Source organism: Hyaena hyaena, unplaced genomic scaffold (assembly GCF_003009895.1).
Source record: "Hyaena hyaena isolate Hyena2069 unplaced genomic scaffold, ASM300989v1 scaffold_183, whole genome shotgun sequence".
Lineage (NCBI taxonomy): Eukaryota > Metazoa > Chordata > Mammalia > Carnivora > Hyaenidae > Hyaena > Hyaena hyaena.
Genome location: NW_024080815.1, coordinates 2,478,849 through 2,487,905, shown reverse-complemented (window position 1 = coordinate 2,487,905; position 9,057 = coordinate 2,478,849). Strand labels below are relative to the sequence as shown.

General features: G+C 42.3%; 1 protein-coding gene across 4 annotated transcripts; it reads right to left on the bottom strand.

Annotated features, from left to right (window-relative positions):
- Nucleotides 1-711: 711 nt before the first annotated feature.
- Nucleotides 712-5,852, bottom strand: ZBED5 (zinc finger BED-type containing 5). Of its 4 annotated transcripts, none has more exons than XM_039240904.1 (3): nucleotides 5,675-5,852; nucleotides 4,051-4,165; nucleotides 712-3,024 (listed from the first exon to the last, which is right to left on the bottom strand). In XM_039240904.1, exon 3 carries the CDS (start codon nucleotides 2,850-2,852, stop codon nucleotides 768-770), a length of 2,085 nt encoding a protein of 694 aa, XP_039096835.1. In that variant the 5' UTR covers nucleotides 2,853-3,024; nucleotides 4,051-4,165; nucleotides 5,675-5,852; the 3' UTR covers nucleotides 712-767. The 4 variants fall into 4 exon arrangements, with proteins under 4 accessions (XP_039096835.1, XP_039096832.1, XP_039096833.1 ...); XM_039240901.1 differs by having other exon boundaries at nucleotides 712-2,993; XM_039240902.1 differs by having other exon boundaries at nucleotides 712-4,165; nucleotides 5,261-5,852.
- Between the last annotated feature and the right edge of the window lie 3,205 nt (nucleotides 5,853-9,057).

Sequence of the window (9,057 nt, the reverse complement as noted above, 5' to 3'; positions counted from 1 at the left end):
TTATTTAGTGACTTCTGCCTCATGAATTCTAGGTAAGAGAATAATTGAGCCAAAAACACACGCAGATATACAAATATAAGCCACTATACCCTATTCCATTTTTTGTTAATTCACCTTCACCAATATTTTTTCCTCTACTGAGAATTTTACTTTAGTAAGGCCTTTTGCTGGGCAATGGAGACACAGTGCTGAATAAGACCTTATAAGAGCTCAGTCCAATAACACTGGGAATCACGAGGCCACCAAGTTCACAGTTAAGATAGAAACAAAAAACAGGGCCACAAGAGAAAGATAACAGAGAATCAAAGTACCAAGGGTAAGTTAAGTCAAAGCATTGAAATGCAAATAAGAGTTTGTCAGGAAGCAAGGGGAAGGAATATTTTTCGAGCCCCCAAAACATGAACCAGTGTGATGTGTCTACGGAATGGCAAGACATTCCATGTGACTGGAAGGCTGCGTGGTAGGAAGGACCAGAAAGATTCAGAGTGATTAGATGCTAAAGAGATATATTATGCTAAGGAACTGGGATTTTATCTTGTGGATCAACATCTCCCACAGTTAGGGCCATGGAACTCTTTGAAATTACACTGTGAAGAATACCAACAACATAAGCTTAAAACTCCTGATTTTTTTTGTTTTCCTAAAGTCTAAGAAGCATAAAAAATATGAATCATTTTATTTAAAACCCCAAAATACCAGAGATAGGGTGAATCATTTTATTTTCATCTTATACTTGGTTATCAAGAGACATGCAAAACCCTCTAATTTTAATGAGAACAGTGTTTTTGTGTCTTTTTATCACATATCCGCTTAATATTAGGAGTAATGTTGCTAAGTCGAATCCGCATATGAGGTGCAGCATCAAGTCTTTTCCTGTATTTCGTTTTTGTTGCAGCATAATATGAAAATCCTGTTTCACACAGGTGCATCGTAGCAAAAGGAAGAAGTACACGAACTGCACGCCTTGCAATGCTTGGGTACTCTTGAATTAGGCTACTCCAAAAATCATTTAGGGAAAGTTCGCTGAAATTTTGTTTCACTTGAGAATCAGATGTTAAATCAATCAGGCTTTCATAGTCCCGTGCTACTAATGAGGCTGGTTTAACAGTTACTGTAAATGGATTTCTAACCCAAGTATTATTGTCATTTGTTACAGGAAAATATTTTAACAGAGTAGAGCGCAAACTCCTTAGGTGCTGCACAATGGCACAACAAATATCTTTATCAACTGTAGAATTAATTTCAGTCAAAAAGTCACTGAGAGTAGGAAAACAATCAAAGTTTTCTTCTTCTACAGATGAAGCCCAAAATTCCAATTTTCTTAACAGTGATGACATTTTATCAAATACCGTAAAAACTGTCACATTTTTTCCTTGCATTGATAGATTAACCTCATTTAATTTAGTAAAAATATCAGCAAGATATGCAAGTCTTAGCAGCCAAGATGAATTTGTTAAACAATCAGACAGTCGAAAAGCAGAATCCATGAAAACCAATAGTTCACGACGAAGCTCAAAAAGCCTTACAAGAACTTTACCTCGGGAAAGCCACCTCACCTCTGTATTCAGAAGAAGTGCTGTATGCTGGGCACCCATTTCCTCACATAAAATTTTTAGCAGCCTAGATTGATGTGGTCGAGCTTTAATGTAATTGATGATTTGTACCGCCTGATCTAGCACATTTTTCAGAGATGTAGGCATTATTTTAACTGCTAGTGCATGTCTATATAATAGGCAGTGACTACTGGTGCTTTCGGGAGCCACATATTTTATCAAGGTGACGGCCTCAGCAATTTTCCCGTCCATTGCCCTAGAAGCATCACTACAAACATCAACACATTTTTCCCATTCGATTTCATGTTTCTCCATAAAACTGTTGATGCAGTTGAAAATTTCTTCACCAGTAGCATTACTTTGCAAAGATTCACATAAGAGTAGGTCTTCCTCAATAGATTTATTAAACCTGTAACGAACAAATACAAGCAGCACAGCAAGTCCTGAAACATCAGCTGATTCATCTAGTTGCAGTGAAAACCCATCACAAATTTTCAGTCTACAAACAAGTTCTTCTTCAATGTCAGCAGCAAGATCTTTAATTCGACGTGCAACAGTACTATTTGATAGTTGTACTGCATCTATTTTTTTACTATATTGTTCATCAAACATCCGCATCACGACATCTTTAGCACAAGGCTTGATAAGCAATTCTCCAATAGTATGAGCCTCTCCACTCAGGGCTATATGGTAACTTACATTGTATGATGCCTCTGTAGCACTTTCATTATCTGTATTGACAATTTTAGGTGTTGGGGGTTTATTATTTTCAGGTGAATCAAGATGTTGCTTGAAAAAGCTTATGTCTTTGTCCTTATAAGCAGCATGTTTAGTTTCCAAATGTCTTCGAAGCTTACTAGGGGCCAAAGAACTATTTGATAAAATTTTCTTACATAACACACACTGAGCATGAGGTGCATCTCTATTTCCAAAGTAAGTAAATCCAAAAGACAAGTAACTTTCATCATATTTTCTTCTTTTTGGTTTCTTACTAAATGTTGTTATTTTGTTGGAATTGGACATAAATTTGACCCTGGAAAGCTCACCCTCTGATTTTTTAGAAACTGAAGGCTGCAATTGTTCATCTTCACTTTGTAATATTCCAACCTTTTGATCATTTGATTCAGACACAATTTGATAACAAAAAGATTCTACTTCTTGCTTAAGACTTCCTTGTTTCAGCAACAGATCCATAGGTAATGTGTTTGTGGTACAAAACATGGTTAATTTAAAATACACATTGAGTATCACAAATATGTTGAAATTATATGACAGGATACACAGAAGATGAGCAATCATCAAAGAGATGATATAGAGCAACACATCAGTTAATTTGTAAATGCTGCCTATGCATCAATGCGCAGATGGAACATCACGCGTTCGTGTATCAGCTGATCTCTCATGCGACTTCCTGGTGCTCTCAGGTTTGGCACACCTTTTCTTAAAGGTAGATTATCACATAAAAATAAAGCTATAGAAATGAGTTTAGTAGTCTTAAAACTTATATTTTAAAATAAACTATAAAGAAAATTATTGTTAGCATTGATCTTTTTCTCAGAACACTATGAACTTAGAGAATATTAATGTTCTATAAAACATAATTTGGAAACCAGTGGGCTGAGAAATAATGAAGAGCTAAGTGTGTTTTTTAAGGAAGGGATCTTAAAGAATATGTCCCATGGCAGGGGTTGGCAAACTTTTTCTGTAAAGACCAATATAGTAAGTGTTTTTGACTTTATGGGCCATATGGTCTCTGTTGCAAATATTCAACTCTGTAGTTGCAGCATGGTAGCAGACACAGACAATATGTAAAAGAATGGACACAGTTGTGTCCCAATAAATCTCTATTTACACAGCGTAAGGTTTGGGACATAATTTACCAACCCCTTCTCATGGCAAATAGTGTCTTGGAGTCTTTTTTAACTTTCTGATGCCTACTGCCATTACATATATTCACTGTTGATACTACTGTACATCTGAAGCCTCCTACTAGGGCTAGCAACAATTGTGATGAGCTAGATTGAAAATACACACAGTTCAAAGTTTTGCAAAACACAGAATTCTGTATCCTAAACACTGTGCTAACACTGAAAAAATAAACTGATGACCAAAAGTCACCTACTATTTCTCTAGAATTAAAGTTACATAAATATTTATATTACCCAAATTAAGACCCATTCAAAGTAATGTGTATTTTACTGATTACTCTGTATTCCATTATGCTACAGGTGAAGACTTAACCAGGCCCTAAAGGAAACAAACTCTTAGTTTAATAGGTTTATTCCTCACATAATTTTTAAGAGCATAATCAGAAGGTAGAGTAATGCAAATTTTAAGACCTCTAAAGACTACTAACTTTGCAAGTTAAGAAATACATATTTAGTGTCTATCCAAATATATCCGCTTTTGATTTAAACTTCATGATTTGGCTACAGAGTAAGCTTTGAATTCTTATAAGCAAAATGGTTCTCCTATTAACAGCTAGATGGTAAGATACCTGCAATGAGTAGTACTCCCTTCTGCAATCACACTCTCCACCTTGGTAGCTTGAAATGCAGACTCTTCAAAAGAATAAAATTAAGGGATGGGGTGGAAAGGGAGTAACCAAAAGCCTAGAATGAGAAAAATTAAAATTAGACACTGCAAAAGCAGAACTAACTACGAACTTCTAAGATGACCTTTCATTACAATTTATTTTAGACCCAGGCAGTGCAAGACTCTTCACTGCAATGCAGTTAACTAAAACAATAATGCCTCGCATAGTAAAAATGCTAATATCTTAGTCTCATTTAATACCCTCCTTATTTCATTGTTTCGAGACACTCTCCCAACCACTGACTTCATAGAAACATATGTAAAAACTTTCAAAAACTAAACTTTTAAAATTACAGCCACATTTTAATGTCTCTAGAACTAAGCATTAAAAGTAATCTAGAACAGAATTATACAGGGAAGTGATATTTGAAACAGGCTTTTTTGCTATAACGATTTTTGTCCCCTAACCAAGCTCCTTCCTAATTTAGGTTACTAACGTTTAGTGAGCGATCATTATTTACTATGCTTGTAAATACTAAGATCCCTCATATAGTTTATCTCATTGAATCCTCAAAACAAACGTGAGATTCAGGGACTATTAATAATACACAGAAGTTAAGTCACCTGCTAACCCAACACATCTTGGAAGAACGAAGGGTAGAACTCAAAAAGTTGGGACTGCATGCGCCTGTCCATTCCTGTGTGTTCCTCGTATTTTAATTTCCCAAATACTAACGGGCAACACAGAGGGAAATGGATTACAATGGATTACGACTGCCAGAAAGTCGAGGGTCACAAAGTGGCAGCAACAGAAAGCCCTACTTATTAGGAGCAAAAGAGCAGAAGATTCTCGTTTCTACAATCCCAATATGACTTTAGCAACAGAGAATTTGGGGTGTTGCCCGTTAGGATGAGGATCCCTCTCCCTCCGTACCAGAGAAGGACACAACGGAATAGGAAGCTTTGTTTTCCTAAGTAAAGCCTCATCCCCACCTCGAGGACAAAGGGTCTGGACTCCCTAGAGAGTAAAGTTTCAATTCCACTCCCCAAAAAGGATGGCAGGGCGAGGGCGGGCTGAGAAACCCGGTTCTTTTGTCTCTTCCCTGGGTTAACTGACAGGTAATACCGTCCAATCACCCCCACCCTCAGGCGGTTCCAGCTGTGAACAATACCCTCAGGGGCAGGAGGGCCGGAATGAGTGCAGTCCAGAGAGCCAGGGTGAAGGTGGGTGCGGTCACCCCTTCGAGCACGTACATGCTTCTTTAAACGGTCACTTCGATGTGCTGCCCGGGCCAGCTATCCCTCCTTGTCACAGGTGCAGGCTGCCAACAGACCGCCACATCTGGGGGCTCGCCCACCCTCGCCTCCAGAACTCTTCTCTCGCGTCCCCGGGAAGTCTCCTCAGCACCCAACACTATCTCTCTACGTCAACCTCCATCGGTGATGGAGACCGGTCTTCGCTGCGGCTGGGCTGCAAAGCAGCGCCGCGGTCCCCACCAGAGCCTGCGGCCGCCATTTTAGACAGCTCAAGGCAGCGGCCATTTCAGAGCGCACCGCTCAGCCGCCGTGGCGGCTCTGGTCCTCACCTTCACCGAGGCCTGAACAGGGTCAAGAGCCAGTCGTCGCGGACTGGAAGGGGGAGGAAGGGAGGAGGAAATGAAAAACAAAACAGAGGGAGGAAGGATTCGGGGACAGGGAGATGGCTCTCAGCTCAGGGATATCGCCTATGCCACCTCCACAGAGATCCCGTCCGCGGCTGGCGCGGTCGCTCCTCTGAAGATAAATTTAGCACTCTGGTGCAGCCAAACTTACAGTCTCCACGAGCGGCTCCTCCGCCACCCAATCAGCTCCAGAGCTTCTCCTCGCCACCAATCCGCGCTGGGCAGAGGGGCGGGACCAAGGGAAAGGCCCAAGCTCGGTTGAGGCGCGGCCCAGCTGCGGCAGCCGCCGCGCTGGTTGGGGGCGGTGGGACGATTCGGCCGGTGCCGCACGTGAAGCGATTGTTTTCAAACTTCCCTGAGCTCCAGTTAGTCCGGATGCTTGTTTAGAATGTAGGTTTCTGGGTGCTGCCTGACAAAGTCGGTGGTCCTCTGGAGCTGGACTGGACCCTGGGAAGCTGCATGCTCGCAAGCACAGGCATTGTGCCCAGGCGGCGGCGATTTGTGTGGTTTCGCAGTTACCTCAAGGAGAGCGCTGAGCCTGGCTGCGGCTGCTTTCACGACCTCTTTGTTCCCCGAGCCGCACCCCAGGCCCAGGTTACGCAGCTGCCTCCTCTGTCCCTTGTTTCCCCTCTGGAGAGGGTGCAGAAAGGCGCCCCGTCTTTTCCTCGCCCCTCCCGACGCTGCCGTGTCAGAGGCTCGTGGGGGCTCGGCCAGGAGCTGAGCCTCCCGCTAGGGGTCTCGGGTGACCCCAGACGCGGTGCGGGCCGCCGTGGGGGGTGTGTAGGGATAGCGGCCTCTCCGCTGTGTCACAGGAAGAGTCCGCTCGCTCCGTCTCCTCACCAGTGGCACCCTCCCCGAGGGAGCTCCCGGCCGCATGCACCAGCGGGCCGGCCCTCTGGAACCCTCAAGTTTGCTAGCTGCCGCCTTCGGGTGCTTTAAGCGTGGTTCTCTCCCACGCCCCTCCCCGCGGATTAAAAACAGCCCAGCAGAGGCTACCGCCTGGGTTTTTCCCCTGTGGCGATCCGCCGCGGAGACCAGGAGTCGGTTTCCTTAAAATACATAGACGTCTAGGGATAATTTGTTAAAGTACGAGTAGTATTAAACAGTAGGTCCCATTGTTTGTAATATTTTAGCCTTTCGAGGTCCCGTGGACATAGCTAAGTGAACACTGGATCGTGTTTTCAGGCACTGCACCAATGACAAAATCCCCAGCTTGTGGTCAAAAACAAGGGCAGCTTCTGTTTTCCTTAAATATGTTTCTTGCATATGTGAACAGATCTCTTAGGCATAGAAAGAAACCTACTCCTTAACCCAGTTTTCAGGACTGCATAGATGATTTCCTTGGAATGTTCTTAGAAGACAACATTTGGTCCTAAATATTTTTAAGGTAATTTAGCATCTTCAGATCTTTGCCCTATAGTAAGTAGGCTATCCATATGTCTTAATTATTTAAACATTTCTTCCTGTGAAATCAAATAATCAAAATTTTAATTCGCATGTGAACTTTAACCACAAAGGGAATCATTTTTAGGAAGGGGGCCATGCAGTTTTACTTGAAGAGCAAAGAATTTCTTTGTCATTGCCGGACTTGGCAGGAGTTGTCTAGCTTGATAATAACATTGGAATGCTATCCCATATTTTCATATATTTTATATTTCATAATAAACTATTACATATAAGTCCCAATTTACTCTTCACACATCTGGTTTGCATCTTTATGAATTGAGAAAATCTGAAACATTCAGTTGATGGAAGGAATAATGTTTAAACAAGTTCAACTAAAGTCTAGGACTTCATCTATATCTTAAGCATCTGAAGAGTCTGATAATGAAGGACTTGAAACATAACTTTTTCTGTAATTTCTTAGTCAATAAATTATTATGTAACGTTGGCTGATGAGCGAGATTAGAAAATATATAGACAATGGAGAACTCAGACCAATAATGATAATAGCTAATGTTTATTGAGTATGTAGTAGAAGCTGTGGGCTGTTCTACACACTTTTTTTTTTAAATTTTTTTTTAATTTATTTCTAGGAGAGAGAGAGAGAGAGAGAGACAGCGTGAGCAGGGGAGGGTCAGAGAGAGAGGGAGTCACAGACTGAAACAGGCTCCAGGCTCTGAGCTGGCAGTCAGCACAGAGCCCGACGCGGGGCTCGAACCCACGAACCGTGAGATCATGACCTGAGCCGAAGTCGGACGCTTAACCGACTAAGCCACCCAGGCGCCCCTCTACACACTTTTTAAGGTATTAACTCCAGGCGCCTGGGTGGCTTAGTCGGTTGAGCGTCCGACTTTCGCTTAGGTCGTGATCTCGTGGTTTGTGGGTTCAAGCCCCGCGTTGGGCTCTGTGCTGACTGGCAGCTCAGAGCCTGGAGCCTGTTTCGGAGTCTGTGACTCCCTCTCTCTCTGACCCTCCCCTGCTCACGCTGTCTCTCTCTCTCTCTCTCTCCTAGAAATAAATAAAACATTAAAAAAAATTTTTTTTAAGGTATTAACTCATTTACTCTTCACCACAACCCAATCAGATGATTGTTCCTATTTTACAGATAAAGAAGTTGAACAGATTGATAATAACTTGCCCAAGTTCCCAAAGCTAATTGGTGGCAGAGCTTAGATTAGGTGCAATGATGGTTGTGGGAACTACAAGCCATGTGGGTCTAGATGGCGTAAGTGTATGTGTGCGCACATGCACTTGCAAACTCGTATTAGAATGTTATTGTGAATAAGATTATAGCAATACAGTGGGTAAGTAGGTAGAGCCTTATCATTAAAAAAGAACTCTGTGTTACCTGGGGCTCAAGTAAAATCATCAGTGGAAGCAGTGACAAGAGCTTCAACTGACAACCCAAATTTGCAGCCTCAGTTGCTGTAAAAGGTCTAAGATAGCAATTCTGTTCACTCATGTTGGTTGCATGAGTTAATTTGCCTTGCACTTAGGTTGGCCAGAAGCATGTGATGAGACCAGGAGCTCTGGAGCCAGTGTTGTAGGTCAGAGTGTTCACCTCCTGCCCTTCATAGTCCTCCATTTTTCAGTATACATGGGCTGCCCTGGGAAGACTGCAGCTGAGGCAGGCCCTGAGTGAGCCGACAGCTGAGGGGCCATTTGCTGATCTTGCACCTGTCCTTTAGCAGGGCAGCAAGTCCTTTCTTGAAAAACGATCTGAGTGGCTCATCTCCATGTCTTGAAGAGCTAAGGTTACACAGTGTGTAACCTTTAACATAAAGGTGGTAAATTAGTACCATTTTCATTATTTTTGTGAAAGTTCTCATTATTGTGGTGTTGTGTATTTTGTCAACTTTAAAGAT

Bases quoted from the DNA above. Each gene is read 5' to 3' on its own strand.
- ZBED5 (XM_039240902.1), bottom strand. From the start codon at position 2,852: ATGATTGCTCATCTTCTGTGTATCCTGTCATATAATTTCAACATATTT.